A 19,589-nucleotide genomic window follows, 5' to 3' on the forward strand; every position below is an offset into this window, starting at 1 on the left:
ACAGGATTTTGAGTACGTGGACAGATTTCTTGTGGTCAGCGTTCCTAGGCCGGTTTATTTAGACAATTGATTGATTGATTGATTGATTGATTGATTGATTGACTGACTGACTGATTGATTGATTGATTGATTGATTGATTGATTGATTGATTGATTGATTGATTGATTGATTGATTGATTGATTGATTGATTGATTGAGTGAGTGAGTGAGTGAGTGAGTGAGTGAGTGAGTGAGTGAGTGAGTGAGTGAGTGAGTGAGTGAACTGGCTATGTTTACTAAGCGTTTTGCAAGCCTCTGAGGGTGTATGCCACGGTCGGCAATCCCATTGCAGAGTACATGAAAGCTTGTGTGGCGTATCTTGTCACCCTTCCCTCTTTGTTTGTTTTCGTTCTCTCCGTTACTTCGACTTGCGAGTCGCCCTTGCGGGCCTTGGTTTGGGGTTAATGTTTGTCAGGCCTACCGTCAAAAGGACCATGACGCCAAAATAATAGTTTGGTTCATTACAGAGGACGCTTGGTCCCTATGAGAGCAGCAGCAATTTTATCGCGAACTTCAAATAGCCTGTATTCAATAGCGAGACACGCATGCAGGCAACCATGTGAGTGCGCCGTCACTGGTTACGTCGGGCTCCGCGGTATGGCGGTACTTGTCCGTACTAAGCACATGATGTGAGTTGGAGTTCCAAACTGTAGCCCGCTGAACGCAAAGTAATGCCTCGACTGCAATGTGAGTGCGATTAACAACAACTCTGTTGACACCACCGTTGAGAATCGGGTTGGAATGGAGCTGACGACGCACGCCGGTGTTATTTTCTTCTTCGGCGTGCGGACGCAGTGGCCCAAGCCGCGCCATGTCTGTAGCGCTTCGGCCATGTCCGTGGCCATTTCAGTGTTGCCAAGCGACCAAATTGACAGCTAAACATTTCAATGAATACCCCCTATAGATATTAGAGATATCAAAGAAAACATGAGAGGCTGTGGCGACTTTTCACCCACTTCCCAGCAAGTTTTCTCTAACGTCAACGAATTCTGTTCGGTCAAAACCACCGTCAAAAAACATCACTGGGAGATTGCCGTGGAGTCGTGTCGGTGTAGTTAACACGCGGCAGTTAACGTGCAGCTAACACACTGATAACTATCTTTTAGTTCTTGCTTATATCACGTCATTCTTGCCCATAGTACACAATTGAGCGCGCCAAATATTAGCATTTTCCAACATTTACTGCGTTTTTAACAGCACACTCTTCAAGCGGGTATTATTTACTGTAACATGATGTGAATGGAGGAAAAATGGTTTTCACCCTCCTGCTACTATGGCAGACTTCTTAGGTTTCATGCTGACGGTGTGACTGCATATAGTTGCGGCCGTTTCGCGTATAATTACAGGCTTGCAGCAACTGGCCTATCTGAAACATTTGAAGGACCAATATCTCACTGTCAATATTTCAAAAAGAACTTACGCGGTGTACTTTTGAGCTTTGGAGGCACAGTCGTCATTGGCTGGCTTTTTTGGGAGCCACCTTAAACTTGCGTTTATTATAGTTTGTGCAACCTACTACGCACAAAATATTATACTACACGGCCCCGGTGTTTTCATTATAGAGTAACAACGTTTCTCATATTATGGCATCACGCTTTCCTGCAGGCGAAGCCGGCAATTCGGAGGGGCGCAAAACCATGGCTCCTCCCGCTCGGCTACCGGAAGGAAGTACGAGCTCGATGATGGACGAAGAAATTGTAAGTACGCTGAAGTAAGCTCGAACGAATGCCCGAGCGCTGAAGTTTACTGCTTCTGACACGAAATTTTGCATCTCATTAGTATTGCTGCGGCCTTTCGAGCATTGTCCTCCATCATAAAGTAGAAGTAGCCATTCGCAAATATCACACCAGAGGCAGTATTCCCGTGTTTTGTCCCTTTTGTGTCCATTTCAAAAGTGTCTCTTTTGAGCGAGCCTTGATTGGCTAAAAGCAAACAACCGGGTGTGACGTAACGCAAGCGCGGCGGGCCTACTGCGTTTGACCGCGGCTTCTTCGAACAGGCGATTTGAATTTCAAACAGACGGTTTCTGGAAGCAGTCATGAATGCGCCGATTATCGCCTTGTTGTTGGCTCGCCGGTGGAACAAGCGGTCGAGAAGCAATGCAGACGCGTTAGATATGCCCCGAAAAGCATTCCGCCACCATTTCCGCCTCTCAAAGAGGACCGTGCGGTGGCTGTGCGACGAGCTCCGGACGAACTTGGTCGGCGGGCACACGGGCTCAGCGCCGAGGAGAAAGTGTTATGCGCCGTTCCTTTCTTCGGTGCCGTTGGCTCTCAATCAGCGAACGGTAACGAAGAAAAATTCCCTCGCACTTCCCCGAGGGGGAGAGTGTGTAAGTGCGAATGCACGAGTTGAATTTGCGCGGGTCGGTAATGTTCGCGAAAGAGAGATCACACACGCACACACAACTACAAAGAAAGAAAGATGCATTTATTCACAGACACCTATTTGTGTTGTCCTTGTACTTGATTGCTAGAGCGGATCTCAGCTTTGAAATTTCGTGTCAGTACTCCTTTAGGCGGGTGCATTAGCCCTTCTCACGCCCGATTCCTGGCCAATCCCCCACGTGGGTATGTGCTGCAAGCACAGACACCTATTTGTGTTGTCGTTGTACTTGATTGCTAGAGCGGATCTGAGCTTTGAAATTTCGTGTCAGTACTCCTTTAAGCGGGTGCATTAGCCCTTCTCACGCCCGATTCCTGGCCAATCCCCCACGTGGGTATGTGCCAAGTAAGTGGTAATGCACGGGTGATGCGAAAGAATTCTTCTTGGCCAATCGCCCTAAGTGGGTATGTGCTAAAGAAATTAGGAACTCTTCTTGGCCAATCGCCCTAAGTGGGTATGTGGTGCGGATGGACGGACGGCGTTTGACGCGTGATTCAGGGTCGCTTAAGAAGTGCATTCGCACTTAAAATGATATCGCAGTCGCAGCCCTCCGTGGGCCTGTTCATCTACGCCACCGCCATCACGCAGTGAAATAAACGATCATCTGGGATCTAGCTAATGGTCAGCAGGTGCAGTGGAATAAACGATCGTCTCCGAGCTTGATATCTATTGAGTAGACGACCAAAATAACACGAGCACTCGGCCTGACATTTATAACCTTTTTATTGGTACTTTACGCGCACACATACCAGCTTAACGTTCGTAGACTTCACGCGCATCAGGTACGTCATTAAGAAACTAAAATCACCCTCCCCTCTACCACAATTTTCACTTGTAGAGCACCACGAAAATGTCAACGACGTAACTCACCATTGAAGCCAGCGTCAGCATGCCGAAAGTGCGGTAATGCCATAATATGTAGCGAGAGGGTTATCTTGATGCATGGGCATTGTCACTGACCTCAAAACGGAGTCCAACCGCGAAAAAATGAGTAGCCGCAGTATTGTTTACACTTCACTGTAACAAGGAAACAGCTGACTGCAGCTGCCATCTTTGGACTTTCCTCCCCTTGCGGTGAAAACTTTCAACGTCGTAACAGAAAAATTTCTTAGTGTTTAGTTTTTCAAAATACGTTCAAATAAACACATAAACGATAGCCTGATATGGTTTTAGTTTTTTTAAATGCGTTGGCGAGAACAGTTACGGTATTTAAATCGCATTTTTGAAGGTGGAATGTTCCCGCAAATTTTAAAAAAGGCAAAAATTATTCCTGTGTTCAAGGTTACTAATTTCCAACTACAGGCCGATCTCTATTCTATCAAGTATCAGTAAGATTATTGAGTGGTTATTTGTGCAGCGTTTGAATGATTTCCTCGCGAAATTTGTCCTCCTTAAGCCCAATCAATTTGGTTTTCGCGCTGGTAGCTCGACTAATCTCGCACTCCTATCCCTAACAGATTATATTAAAAAATCAATAGACTCCGGCATGCTAGTAGGCTCAGTGTTCATAGATTTCACGAAGACTTTCGACACAATTATTCGTAATATTTTATTCCATAAACTTGATATGTACGACATAAGGGGCCCTGCACTTTCTTTTTTGAGGAGCTATTTAATTAATAGGAAGGGCAAGGTTTACAATGGCGAACATTCTTCTGATACCAAAATTATAAATCAAGGGGTCCCTCAAGGGTAAATTATTAGCCCCTTATTGTTTATAATTTATATTAATGATATCGTGGATCATCTTCAATCAGATCATTGCGTTCTTTACGCCGACGACACCACATTATCATGTGCCCACAATTCACTACCGCCCATTGTTTCATTGCTAAATGGTGTTTTAACCAAAGCCATGGATTGGTGTCACAAGAATCACCTAATTATAAACGCCTCAAAAACTAAATTTGTTATTTAGATCGGAACAGAAGCGCGTACCCTTTAAACCGGCGATTATTCTGTGTACCGACACTATCAGTGTGTCTGACCATGCCATTTTTCTTGGCGTTCAAAATTTCGCAATCACTTCAATTACTTAAGACGAAAAACTGCATATGGCCTTAAAGCCCTTATTAAGGCTCGTCAGTTTTTTCCACGTCACGCGCTTCTATCTTTGTATTTTGCCTTTATTCACAGTCATTTGACATATGGAATTGTTGGGTGGGGTAATACGTATAATTCTCACATTTCATAAGTCCAACATGTCCAGAACCTAGCCATCCTCATAATCACAAATAGCTATTCTCTTCCCGCGCTAGCGCACTTCTTGGTCAAAATAACGTGTTGTCAGTTCGCAAACTATTCCAATATAACATTATTACTTTATTGTTCAAACGCTGACTAATCAACTTCTTTTCCACTTTATTCAGTTAAGTTGTCTCACTAATACCAACCCAACCAGATTCGCTGCAAACTACAATTACTTGCTTCCTTCAGTTTCAACAAATTATGGCAAAATGACTTCGAATTTTTCCGCTATTTCGGCTGGAATAGTCTGACGGATGAAATTAAGTCACTTTCTTCTTTATCGCCATTTAAAAAGCATCTTAAAGAGTTTCTTTTGCAGTTTTGATTCGTTCATAGTAGTTGTACGAATGTGTAATTCAGCGGTGTTTTTTTTTGTTATTGTTGCATGGTTGTTTGTTGTCGGTTTTATTGAATATGTGTGTGTTCGTGGTTTTGTACGGCTAGTGGGATACATTTTTTTTCTTCGGTGTCCGCTACATTCCAATTCACTTTGCTCGTTTTATTTTCCAATTTTTTTTCAACGTGCGCAATACGTGCCCCTTGAACTGGGTTCATAAATTCTTTAGAGATTTTGCTAAATGCACTGTTCTGTCTATTCGTTTTTCCTCCACATTCTGAATTGTTGTTTTGCTTAAGATTCTGATTTGACATACAATACAGTGTAGTGTGTCCAGTTTTTCTTATTTTCCTTTCTTCTTTCTTTTTTTTTCTGTCTTTTTTCATTTTTCTTCGTTCCATCCTTCTTTCTTTTTTCTTTTCTTCTCGTTCTTTTCTTTTAATTTAGCCTGTCGGGTAATGTTACGACATGAGTTCTTGGTTTGCATTGCTCTGTTGTTACTTTGGCTCTGTAAGTGTAACTCTGAGACTTGTGACTGTTTAACTTGCCTTTAGCTGCTTCCGTTGTGTTTTTTCTATGTAACTATATATCGAGGGTCCCGGTGCAGTGTGAACTATGGGACCCTCGTCTGGATATATCTTTTACATGTAACCTTCCTTTTTTACAAGAGTCAAAAACTTCTTAAACTTCTTCTTAAGGCCCACTGCTTAACCGGAAGTACGTCACAATGAAAGAGACTGAAAAGGCACGTTTTCAAACGGGGCAGTTACGAGGATACCGCCCCAGTTTTCAATGCATTTCTGCCAAGTCATCAGCGAATTTGTCTTTTTAGGTGCGCAAGCTCGCCTACTTTGGTTTATTTCCGTTACTGAGCCGGCCGAAATGAATATTTAACGTTCGTACATGGCTGTTTTATTACTGCGCCTACTGCATTTCTCTCTATCATCCCGGCGCCTCTTCCATCGCTCGCCCCGTTGCTGATCGCGAAGGCCGTGGTCACACGTACGCACAAACGCCGGCGCACCGAGTCACACACGGGATCGCAGCCGCGCACTCCACTGCGCAGTCGCTGTGTGTGCTGACATCACGAGTCATCTTTCTTCTTAACTCTACTTTCGTTCGTTTTTTCGCGTTCGTTCGCGTTTTGTATGGCTTCTGAGTATATTGAGGCTTCGTAGAACACGCGCAATTCCTTGTTTTCGACTCCTCTAGCGTTTGCGCATTCAAACAATTGATAAAATACATAATCCTATCAACAAGGCGAGCTCTTTTTGTTTCGCTGTCCTTCTTTGGTACCATAAACACGACAAAAAAAAACGTGACCCTCTTGCAGTAAAGGGATTGCTTTGAAATTTAAGTAAAGATTGGTGCCGGGCTAGTTGGTATAGCATCATTCGAGTGTTCCGCTGTAACGTATTACGGAGACAGACGACACAAAAAGAAACGTACACTTTGACCCGAACACGGTGCACCTATAGCTGGTTTTATTTCAAATGAGGCGAACCATATAGTGGAGGAACAAAAATAACAATTAGAGCGAAAAAGGCGAAAAGAAAGAGACAAGGTTACAAGGAATGGTACCGTAAGTCTTGGCAGGGTTGCATGCTGCTGTTACAAAGATTCTTTAAAAAGTTGCACCTCACGCGTAGTGGGAGCATTAGAAGGGGAGCTCCCGCACTCTTCTTCAAGACCCGACGTCATACCAAACGCTTTGGAAATCTCTCGTGAAATTTGTACTCGCGCTTCACGATGAGTTTTTTGACAGTGGTACAAGTTTCCAAACGCTTTCTTTACATGCATTTGACTTCTTGGAGTGCGTGCCACAAATCAGTAACAGTGATTTTGTAGCTGCAGATATTCTTAAACTGTTAAGAGCTGCCCACCTTGGTTTACAGTTTACAATTGAACTGCCTGTCGACGATTGCCTGAAGCTCCTAGACCTCAGCCTAATGAAACGCCATGTGCACACACGTTGTTGTTACGGCGCAAGGTCAGAGAAAGGCTTTTTCCTGTACTATTCCAAGCTAATCAAGCGTATCATTGCGCGTTCATGTATTTCGCAAGTTGTCACGACTTCATGCCCTTATCGCATCTAGGAAAGTCTGCGGAAAGAATGGGAAGGGCTTGAGTAAAGTCGGCACGGTGATGCGTTGCTGGACTCCGTGGCGGCAAAAGCTGCAAAGCTTTCGTCGAAGGAACATATGTCGTGAAATGAAGAAAAAAAGAGGAACGAACCGAAGTGCGCATAGCGGTTCACGGCGTTCCACAGGGATTTATAAAAGTCCACGGCAGGCTTAAAGTGCTGTTGGTTTTAGAGCTCCTTTAAAACTCGGTGGGCTTTGCAAAGCTGTAGAAACGAGGGGGCAAAATGGCGCTCACGAGCCACCATGAAAGGTCAGACACATGCGTAATTTTGTGATTTGCGCACAGCGTATCGTCTACCAGATACCTTTATCCTGCGCTCGTTACTACATCGACCTGTCAGGTCAACGCATCAACGGCAGGCTCAGCTAGACGCGTGCAAACAAGTTACGGCGCCAGGGAATCCCACCGCACACCAAGCACGGTGCTAATGTGAACCTGCCTCTGATAAAACAACAATGTTGTTTCGTTCAGGAGACCTAATTTCACGGGAGAGATTTTGAAAGCGTTGCTATGACGTCGGGGCTTCAAACAGAGTGCGTGAGCTCCCCCTCTATATCCCCGGCTGCGCGGGAGATGCACGTTTTGGAGAAATCTTTTTAGCAGCAGCATGTGTGCCAGCCTAGACATACGCTAGATTTTCTTGTGACCTTGTATCTTTTCCTTTCTGACCTATAGCATTAGAGAAAGAGAGATAGAAAGCTCTTTATTATTGAAGAAAGCCGAGATGTTTGCCAGAGTCTCAACACCGGCATGCTACTCGACGGGGTTAGGGTTTTAGTGCGGATAGAAAAGGCCCTATAGAAAGCAGGGAAGAAGAAAAACGAGAAAAGAAATTTAAAAAGTCATTAGTTGTTGTTTTGATTCCTCCGTTTATATGTTTCGCATCATTTCGAACAAAATCAGTTGTAGTTGCACCGTCTTCACGTCAAAGTGTACGTTTTTTATGTGTATTTTCTGTCTCCGCAAAATGTTCCAGCGCAACCCCCAAACGAAGCAGTGTCCAGAGTGCTGTCCGATGACAGTCCAGTTCAGCGCGACAACCATAGCTGAAGTGTCGTCCGACCACAGTTGAATTTTTCGGTCGCTCGGCTGGCATGTAATATAATGTGACATGATTACACTTGCGCGGAGCAAACAGGGGCGCGGGAAGAAACACACGGATCAGAGCACTCTAACAATTGGTGTTATTGGTTCGGAGAAAGACTTAAAGCGCCCACAGAACTGCGCAACGTGATCACAGATGAACGTTTACGGCGCACACAGCAACCACGTGAAGTACTCTGGAAACTACAGACATGATGAAAATAGCCACGGATGGGTAAGTGACACACTCGTCTTTGTACCCGAATGCATAGAACGCTTTTGCGACATCCCTCGAAGTTGTTTAGATGTGTAAACAAAACAACTGTGTTTTATAATATAGCTGTGCCCCACACGCGTTACAAAGCGTGACTAAATGTATGAAAGGCCGTCTTTTCAAAGTCCGTACACGTTCCCTTAATGTTACATTACATCTTTCGGTATTGTCCAATATACACGTGGTCGCACGGTAAAGGTGTCTGGTACATACCAGATTTTTCTTACATTCAACAAAGTGAAGCTTGTGTCTAACAGCGTAGTCACTGTTAACTTTGTCTTTGCCCTAAAATCTCAATTTAGCCTTAGAACCCACTTCACCTATTTCGCTTTTCTCCGAGAACACCACTTTTACTTCATAGTTCGCTGTCGTCTTTTTTAGTCGGTGGGAGAGACCATGTGGATACTATCCAGGGCGACGACGCCTCATAGCTGCCACTGAGGTAGACGCTTCAGTGTCAATCGCAGTAGAGAAAGAAAATACATGCAGAAACCTGTTCAGCGGTGCCATTGTCCTCTCGTTACAGCCGTAATTATCCTTTTTCCGCCGGTGTCGTGTTCTCTCTAATACTACACCTGAGAAGCTTGGCAAATTGCTTCCTTAGCAAGACGTCTACGATATTAGAGTACAAATGATTTGCTAGGTTCATATTAGCATACTCAAGCCGCTCCTGTACTCCTTCAGTGGTGGGATTTTGTCCTTGTGTTATCAGCCTCATTATCCTTTTCGCATTACGGCGTTTTCTTGTTTCCTCTGTTACAATGGCTTACCCAATCGTCCTGGCTAGCCCTATAACGCTCGTACGCAAGCACGCTTTGCTACTCCCGTAATTGGCATGCTCGAAATACTCTTGTAGGGCTCCAGTGGTGCGACTGTGTCTTCGACTTACTGTCGTCATGGTACTTTCCCCTTTGCATCGTTTTTTTCTCTCTTATGGTCTCCCGGTGGGTAGTGGTCTTGTACATAGTCTAGAGCGGCGAGTGAGCTCCCCAAGCCGGCAAATGTCCTGTGTCGAGCGCCACTCCATTTGAACAACGTCTAAATTAGATTAGTAGGCGTATGTCATACGTCCTCGGAGACATATCTAGTTTGTTGTCTTCAACCACCACAAAGGCCCACTCCCACACCACCATCCCTGTCTCCAAACGAGCCAATAGCCCTCGCTCCTAATAAAAGCATTCGTTCTACTCCTCCATTGGTTCTCTTCTTTCTCTCCTCTTTTGGGGTATGGGGCGTACCGTCAGAAAGCGGCTGGTTCCTTTTTCTCTTCCCCTTGTACGTCGTACGTATTCCCCACTAGATTAACATGCTTTGATAATTCTTCAACTAAGATGCTCAAATCACTTCTGTAGGCTTCAATACATGTTTCTACAACATGTGTCTAAGTCGAAGGCCACAACGCCTTTACTGGGTTTACATTCTTTTTTGCTAAAGTGAGGGCTTGGTGATGAGTGCTGGACTAGCATCCATTTGCTTTTCTTTGTTTTTGTTTGGTTTGCGCAATCGGCCATATTTAGGGCTACGTCGACGCTGGACACTTCATTTTCGCTTAATGAGGCCTTTAGTGCTTTCGCATTTATTGAACCCACGAAATGCCCCGTTCATTACCAACTAAATTGTACTGACGGCAAAGCCTCGCGCCGAAATATTAGCACTACCATCTACTTCAGGCACGTTTCCACACAATAATGAGATGAAGTGAATTAATGAATGGTAAGAAGGCCCTAGCCAGGAAGGCCGATGGGTAGAAAAAAATTTTTTTTTTTAAATGTATAAGAATTAGGTTGAACGTTGTCTTATCAGAATCCCAACGTCCGTCTTTAGCGCTTCAGGCGCTCTTGCGATTTCACCACGGTAGCCGCCTTAGGCCGGGTTCAGACTGTTGCCGCAACTGTCGTAATAACTTTGAAGAACGACGTCATTTAAAACGTCTCGGCCAACCGAACTGCGTGACACGCCGTTTTTTTATGTCCATAGATGACGATATGGCTTTTGCGTCGGTAGTCCAAACATAGCCTTGGCCTTCAGCATTTGTCTCGTTCGTTACGTCCGTCTAATACATCCCGGATGTCAGCGCCGCCGATGTAACCTAGTAAAAGGACCTTTCTTCTCATTCAGCACTATTAGCTCGAAGCAGATTTCGACAGGCGGAAAACCCTCTTAAGCAGCCTTTGGGAAACCAGGAATGTCGAAACCGAAGCTCTTGCTAGGCTTAAGCGAATCCCAAGATAGACGAAGCTGCGTAATCAATTTCAACAAATCCTTCTTCCTGGGAGCATAGCATGACGTGCAACCCCAAATAACGAAATATAATTTCATCTTGGGGTCATGGCTCGAAAACTACAGTACAATGCTTGGGCCCCAGCCTGCAGGCTGGGGCGCAATGCTGTGGCATTTACATGGCGTTACGACTGCCAGATGCGAACGGCTTTGTCGCATTATGGCATACTTTTGCTCGCGTCGTAGCGCTACCTACGACGTCTGTTGGCCTCTGCTCTCTCTACCCGACAACTCGGCGCCTTATTGCTGTTAATACAATCTGATGGCTGATCTCAACCTGCACCGTACAAGAATATGTCCTATACGAAAAGTGATGACAGACTCGCACTTCTACTGAGACTCAGACTCATTCATCCACTGAGATTACGGGAAATTCTTATTGTACTTTAAGGCCTCATTTGCATTTGTTTCTGACATTGGCTAACAAAGATGGCACATTCCTGATGTTAATTGCACACACTTAAAGAGTAAAATTTTACACTGTTGATCATGGATTTGTTCATTTGATTAACAATTTCTGCTAACTCACAGTGTTGTACAAGACGACAGTGGTATACCTAAAAAAAAGCCCACTCCTGTTTGTCTCGTTAATTTCGATCCCCGCAACAAGCTTGTTTGATACGCGGTCTTGATTCCTCTCGGGATAAAAAAAGTCCTTGCGAAATCCCAGGACACGTTAGCATTCCTGGTGAGTTGAGATTTAGAAAGCATTGTCCAATCGAGCGTCGCTGAGGGCTGCAACCAGTTTTGCTTTGCAAGTAACTGTGGCGGTTGCGCCTCTGTACCAGCCCTGCGAGGAAAATTCCTTGATCAGTCAACAGCGGGCTAGGTCAGCAGCTCTGCCCCGTGTCTTACCGGAATAGGATGGCCGCCCTTTCTCGGTTTCTTTAACTTCTTCCCCTCCCCCAAAATTTCAAATATATTTTTTTTGTTTTCTATCTCTCATCGCACTCACGGCCACAGCTGCAACTTCCACTGGGCTCTCCATTTCCAGCAGCGGTGTCTTTAAATTGTGTTTTATAATAATTCGAAGCTCACGCTGTAAAACGCGGTTCGCCTCGTACTTCAAGACAAATAGGAAAAATTAAACAATCAGAAATTTGCAACAGTGAACACAGAAATATGCCCTCCAAATTTCCTCCAAAAACGGAGATTATACAAAAAAGCACGCAAAATAGCGTTGGAAATGCGAACAAAAAAGCGAAAACGGACCAATACTTTATATGCTTTGCATCTGCAAAAAAATGCAGATGCAAATCTTCATCTTGGATAACTATCGTCATTCAGCTAGCGTAACTCTCATGGAAATCACGCTACATCTCCCGTTACTTGCGGCCAGTCGGAAACAACCTCGAATTTGTCGTTTCCATAAAATTCCTTCTTTGCGTTCTCTTAAGGCTTGGTCCTGCACGATTATCATCCCGTCGCCATCATTTAAAAAAGGTCGATGCTTCCCTCTGTAACCAGCAATAACTGGAATGCTCTACCAGCCACCCAAACAAGCAAGCCGACCCTATCATGTTCAAAAATGAATTGTCAAACGTGGTTTAGTTGTTCGTGTGTCATGTACTTTTTTTTTCATCTTACGCTGTCGAGAATTTTTTTCTTTGGATATCTGCTTCCTTGTGTATACTTTTTGCTTTAGCTTTATGGTTTCTTGCCCTTCTTTTTAATGCAGTTCAATGTACCCTGAGGATTATATAAATAAATAAATAAATAAATAAATAAATAAATAAATACCATGCTCACAGATTCCGGACATTTGCCTTGGCGAAAAGTCACGGAATCATTATGTATATGCGATATTGGCCCGCGGCGTATATGCTTTCACGTGGAATAGTGCCAATGTGTTGTTACTGTTATTGATAAACTCTATTAGTATACATTTGCGGTTAGTCTCTGAGTCAATGAAAAGAAGCTTTGCGTGGTTAATTTCCCCATTGTTCCTGCCCATACCGTTAAGTTTGATGGCTTCTATCTTCCTGAAGCATTCACGTGATATTCAACGCAGAACGAGTTATCACCTCCAACGTTAACCGAGTGAGTGACCGCTAACTCTCATGTGCAGTTTACAGAACACTAAAACTGTAGAGCAAGTAACAGATAACTACGACTTATTATGGTAATTCCCATGTTTAAGAAATAGTGCACAGTGTCCTTGCTATGAAGTAGATATTCTTGCAATCCCAGCTATTTACCGTTTCCGCCCTTACCCGTTGCTTCTAGCAAGGTTCTTGAACACATTCTATCATACCCTGATGGTCTATCTAAAATAAATACGGTTTTTAGGTTCATCAACATGTTTTTCATGAGTAATTCCCATGTGGGACTTCTCTAGCGAGTTTTACTTTGACAAACTTCATCGCACGGGCTGTAGGCTATCGCACGGGCGATAGCCTACAACTAGACGGCATGTTATTGTTATCAATGTTGCCATATTATCATTATTGTCATCCTTTACTCAAATAGAATGGCTTCTAATCAACGTCTAATTCTTACACTAATCTAAGTTTAATTTGCATTCAAATATTAGCTGCATGAATTCCTACCCCAGTTTCTAATTGTCTGCTCTCTTTTACTCTCTATCCTATGATGGGCTTGTAAAGTATCCTGAATGAAAAAACATGTTTTATTATATTGTCTTCGTCATATTCTTCTTTTTTTAATTTGAAAGCATGGATGAAATAGCCACGTGAGTCAATAAATCCCCCGTTGACAAAGCGTACTTAAAAACATTTAAACATAAAAAGGGCATGGCCGGGAGAATAATTCAATCAAGAGCGGCGCGATGGAAGGCAAGTGGCATAACCCGTACCTTACGCCGACGCTTTGGGGGACATGGCATTTGCGGCAATTTGAATATAAACGAATCAGTGCGAAAAGAGAAATAATACAGAACTAGCATGCGCCCCTTGTGGCTCCATAGGACGTGCTACAAAAAAAATAACAATCGGGACACTCAAGTCTGGGTACGTGCCTGCTATGTGAATGCATTATGACTTCCCGTGACGATACGTATCAAAGACTTTTTTACTTGCACATCGCTGTGGGCAATGCTGGTTCTATGAAGCTACTTTAACAAACATTCGTAGCTCCTTAGTACGCTGGACCGAATGCGCTGCGGTCTGACAAGCAACGCACACAAAGAAAGGAAAGCGAACAGAGAAGCACACACGATCCAGCAATAAAGCAGCCTTGGATAAGTGCCGCCGCATGAAGCTATTATGCGTTTGCATTCAAAACAGACGTAAGGGTCGAATGAATTTTTTATTGAACTTTCTTGTCTCGGTTTCTTTTTTTCAAGTGTTATCTGAGCTTATGATAGCATCTTTTAACTGGCACGTGCAATTTTCTATGGACGGTAGCAAACACTCCCCAATAGCCAAGGAAGCGTCGGGTTTTCATCACTAGGCGAGATTGTCACCGCTGTCACTTCTCATCGGAATGAAATACTAACGTGCTTATATTAAAAGTCGCCATGTAAAAGACCTGCAGGAGGACCTATATCTCAGTTACGCATCCACTGAAAAATTAATATGCGACTCAGTGTTTCCAAGCGCAAAGCCTTGTAATTCTCGCGTCAATACACTACCACGTCTTGCCCATTTGATGAATAAGATTCAGAATATGAAGTTTTACGTGACGAAGCGACCTGGAGTACAAGGCGTGCCGTATCGGGAGTCATTTAATCCCCCCAAGATCTTTACGAACGCAAAAATCTCAGTACAGGTGCGTTTCATGATTCACAGATGAGTTTCTTTGTTTCTTGCCCCCAATAAAAAAGACCGTCCTGGCCGGTATCGAACCCCCGCCCTCGTACTAAACAGCCCAACGTCTTAGGCACCGAAACCCCAGGGCGGGTCAATGGTATGCGTCACTACGAATGCATATAAATATCTTCGCGTGCCCCTTCGCCATCTTTTGTTATGGGAAGCACGTATTGACCGCATCCATCCCACACAATTGGCTTTTCGCCAAATCGTAAATCTGATTCTAACAAAGCAAACTGCAGCTGAGATTTGCAGACCAGATTATCGAGCACGCTTTCTCCATTTTTAATGCATCTCTCGCAATCAGATCTTTCAGGTCACTTAAAATATGCACAAAGCAGTTAAACCCACTCCGTAACGCTGCATGACCCACAGCACACCAATGATCTCGCTGCCGCTTCACTCCAGCGTTTTTTCAGCTTTTCTAACAGAATACCGCGGAATAATTTTCTTTCCTGTGCTTCCATACCGCATTATTTTATTAACCACATTCCATTCATGAGTTAACTTCATCGTGCCTGAGCCACAGTTGCCGGAGATAACTTCCTCACTTCACTGAACAACTTTCCTTTTTTCTCGCGCCATTTCAACGCGCACCACCCGATAATATAGTCTCATGCATAGACCGAAAGCCACGTAGCGAAACTTTAAGCGGTATTGATGCACTCCACATAGCGCCCCCGTGAAAAAAGAAGTCACTTAAATTCTACGGTAGGTCTTCAACCGTTTAAAGGACGGAAATCGCTAGTTTTACGTATGTTACCATTCTGAAATCGGCTTCTTTATTTGTACTTAATATTTTAGCTTTCCTCCTTAGTTTGTTATTGATGTTTCATTTTTGCATTCCTGTGAGATTATACTATACGTATAGATTGAATACGGTGCATGTAAAAGATAAATTCTGTGGAATGAAATATGATATTTGCGAACTAAAGAGTCGGTGACTGTTTATTTCAAATGAACGCCCGACGTTTCCCATTCATTGCTTTTTTTTTGCTGTCAGGAACGCTATATTGAATTCGCCGTGCCAGGCGCTCAATGTTGTTGTCGGTATGATAATCATTTTTACCGCAATTAATTAAAGCTCACCGTTCCCCACGGTATCGCAGTGAAGTGAGCTGCCACTGGGAATTGCTGATGTTTTGAAGTTAACGCGAACAAAAATTCGCAACAAAATTTGTGGTGTAGTCCAGCCGACCCTGCAACTTAAGTGGAAAAGAATCTGCTTTAGCAATGTGGGGTTCAGGCTCAGAATGTGCCGTATTAAATTAGTTTATCACTCGCCGATACTTTCGTGACTTATCGAAAATTACCCTTTCTCACGAGCGACTTTTGTCCGCATATATGGCTTTCTCTTGACGCTTATATCCATTCGCTGAGTGAGCCCCCAATTCTCTTTATGACAGTATAAAAAATCATTCCCACCAGTTTGCTTTTCCTTGCCATTCAAGAAGTCTGCGTCAATGCAGAAGGATAAAGCAAGGTCTCAATTCCACACTCTACTATAAATTTTAAACTACCTCTCTACCTTTAGGTTGCACCTGGGGATACGGTGCAATACCGCAGGTTCCCGGTTCGAGGAGTCCTGAGAAAACCGAACCTCGACGTTTAATTTTCGTTTACTATCTAGAATTTGTAATCCAGATTTTACTAGCTTAAACGCGTATTGTTTCTCCAACGCTACATACGGCGTTCTTGACAGTTCTATTGCTTTCAACCAGCCCAGCTTTCATTTTCGTGATAGCTGAAGAAAAAAGGGACCAATGAGTTCACAGGTGGCCTCTTTATGAGTGTGGCGCCCATGTCCATCCATTCTAGCGCCCACCCGCTAATTCGAACTCCAATTAATTCAAACAATTTTATGGTCCCCTTCGAGTTCGAATTAAAGAGCTTTTACTGTATATGTTTATGTATTTGAAGTAATGCGGTATATAATAGCGCGCGCATTCCTTTACCTATTCCTCCTCAAGAGGAATCAACCTTACCAGAGAGGCAGAGAATCGGTTTTAGCTAAGAATGCGGAATACTAACCCTCGTGAGAACTACGTCGTACTTCTATAGCACGCGTTGTGTTCGAGCACGCAATGGTTGCCGACCGCGGTAGACATTAACACAGCCGCCTTACTCGAAGCCATCGTCTGGTGGGCGGGCCGGCTTCACGGACAATTTCCCAATCCCACTTTTCCCGAATTCTTCCAACGTCGATGCGACCGCGCTTCACCGCTCGCAGTAACACGCTTCCGGTCGCCGTCCAAGACATTCGGGCGTCCTCAGTCCGGCCGCCCTTGAATGGGGCAATCTTCTCTAAATCGATTTCCAGGGGCCGAACATTGCCCGTTTCCCGGGTCCCTCTTCGGGTCTTCGTCGATTACATTGTGCGCTGGCTGCCGATTGCCGCCAATGAACTCGGTGCAAAGCGCTAGTGGCTTTGTTTTTTCTTAGCCTCGTTAAATGTCGGCGAGTACCGCACTTTCGGTATTCTCGAACCTCATGATGGTTTTCGGCTAGCTTTATCATTGTGAGCCTGGTGTTCCACGGACGTGGCTTTACGGCTCAGCAGCTATAGCTGCTTCCACGGCAAACTATGCTTCTTCTTTTCTGGTTATGGTCGCACCTTTCTTTGTCTGCAGTAAAGTTCCTTTTGCACTGACGTGACTCCGTCTTTCAATTGAGGACGGGGTGCCGGTTTCATCGCGGAAATGGGGACAAAGTTTGTGGGAGTGCGCATCTGAACACCGTCACCCTGGCTAATAAGGGGAGCTGAACTAGCCCTTAGTATCATTCGAGGGAGCCTATAACTGTATTAGAAGAAAATGTCTTGCACAGCATATAGGAAAAATGCGGCGGCCAGGCCGGGCGCTGAACAAAACTCGCGTAAAATACAACTCGCTCCTCCTGAGCTTGCGCGGGGATTTCGCTGTCAAGCGACATATTCGTCAAGATCGAATGGCTTAAGTAATGTACACAGTTGCGGAAACGTGCTGTGGTAATTAAGGCATTGTGGCATCTGTAGGGCAGGGCTTTGCGACCAACTGCAACCTTCTCTATATTGGGGGGGACCCGCTGCTTCGTCTTTCTTCTAACTACGCAGCTTCGCGTTGGCCTCTGCATTGATTTGCGGAGCGTGTGGGTTTCCGTTTAATGCACCGATTACCCTCGGGGATTCTTTTGTAGACCACTGTGTTATCCCTCAGTGCTCCGTCGTGAGTCCATTGGAGCCGATGTTAGAAGTTGCGGATCATAAATAAGGGCAGCCCTGCTGACCTCGCCGCAAAGCCAGCACGCTGGGAAGCGGACATGCTCGCACTGCAGGCTCGTGCATACACCCTCTTTGAAGGAATAACTCCTCCCCAGCAACCGTCAAGTGTAAGTTAGAGCGACAATTTTTATAGAAGTTCTGAATTTCTCTAGAGAAAAATATGAAAATTTTGTCGGCTCATACGCGCGCTACAGCCGAGCGAAGTACAAGCGACTCCTTCTCGGCAGAAAGGACGTCCCAGCGCCTTTCTAATGATATCAGCCTGAGTGACAGGTAGCGCCGTTTTTTTTTTTTTGTGTGTGGTCAGGGTTTGAAGCCTGCTTTATATAATTTTCCGGGAAACGACTGACCGACCGACTAACCCTGCTAGCATCCCAGTTGGCTACTTGCTCCTCCACAATGATGAGCTTACTTTCATCCGAAAAACAAATTTCCAAGTCATGCCGCTTGCCTGCCCCTTCTGTCACGGTGTGCTTTATTAAAGCAAAATTTTTGTGCACTGCTGGCCCTCCCTATACGCATTGTTCGAACTCAACGAACGTACTCACGTCATTCCTGACTTTCATTTCCTTCTTGCCGAGATAAATGTTTTCCCATTACCCTCCTTCCCGTTTTTTTTCTTCTCAAGTATGTCACATCCGTTTTTTACAGCAAGGCTGTATACCTCCACCCCCACGGTTTCGTCACTGCGGGCAAAAACAATCTCCGTGGGCAAAAACACCAAGGCGCGAAGGCCTGAGACACCGAGCGCACGCTTCAGGCTAATCAGGCATAATCAGACAGCATAGAGCTCAGAATTCTTTTAAGGAAAACACAAAACAAGCATCAAACCGCATTATGAAGAATGGTAAGGCGACTGTGAACAACGCCCCCTCCCCCACCACCATGTGTTACTGGTAAAGATTATGTTTGCAGATTATCTTTGAAGGAGGAGCAGGACTAGTGCCACTAAATAGAGCAGTTCTTGTGCAAGACGCCGAGCGCATGCGCCATAGGCAGAACCCGGCCTTTGCCACCAGAGAAGCCGAGCGTGGTGTCAGTAGAAAAGGCATTAGAGTGCCGCCACTGGGGCACGCAAGCAAGCAACAGCGTCCATTTTGTCGTTCATCAGTGTTGAGAGATTGCCGCATCTACGGCGTGGCCGTTAACTTCAACCGGGTCGTTTGTTAACAACACTACCAAAAATGCAGCAAAACGGCATCTTTGGGCCCGTTTCTGCTGCTGAAATGCTGTTACACGCGTTATCTTTGATTCGCATTCGGAACGACGTCAGTCGCGCGCAGCCGCAGAGCAGGCAGGACAAGCTAAGTCTGCCCGTCTAGTTGACCATCTAAAACTGATAAACAACAAAATGGCGGCGCCCATGAACCACCGCAGTGTAAACAAATGCCACGTAATGCGAACTGACCAATGATAATGGCGACGGCACGGAAAAAAAGTTCCCATGCTCTGTACCCTTATCTAGTGACACTAGCCGAGCGCAGGGGACAAGCCCGTTGGGACGACTAGAAGCATTTCATAACCCCTTCCATCACCATTTGTGGTGGTTCACAACAGCTTTGCTGGACATCCACTTTCGCAAACGGGATGGCGACCTTTTTTTGTCACACTACGTGCAAACGCTTGTTTTTTGCCCTGCCGAGCACTTTCGCGATACATGGGACTGACGTTGAACAAACATTACGAAGGACGTTGCCATCGGTGCCTTTAATTATTACGTTTCTAGTTACGTTTTGCGCCTTCGTAAGGTTTCCCTGTGTGCTCTCCAG

At 44.8% G+C, this 19,589-nt stretch overlaps 1 protein-coding gene across 2 annotated transcripts in view; it reads left to right on the forward strand.

Moving 5' to 3' along the window:
- Positions 1-19,589, forward strand: part of LOC144152962 (mannan-binding lectin serine protease 1-like) — a 138,913-nt gene that overhangs the window by 39,746 nt on the left and 79,578 nt on the right. For both annotated transcript variants that reach the window (XM_077684562.1, XM_077684563.1), the window contains exon 2: positions 1,646-1,737. In XM_077684562.1, coding sequence (XP_077540688.1) covers positions 1,646-1,737 — 92 coding nt within the window. The remainder of the gene's footprint in view (positions 1-1,645; positions 1,738-19,589) is intronic.

The sequence above is a fragment of the Haemaphysalis longicornis genome, unplaced genomic scaffold, assembly GCF_048455015.1.
Source record: "Haemaphysalis longicornis isolate Haplotype H1 unplaced genomic scaffold, Haemaphysalis longicornis Haplotype H1 scaffold_9, whole genome shotgun sequence".
NCBI classification, from domain to species: Eukaryota; Metazoa; Arthropoda; class Arachnida; order Ixodida; family Ixodidae; genus Haemaphysalis; species Haemaphysalis longicornis.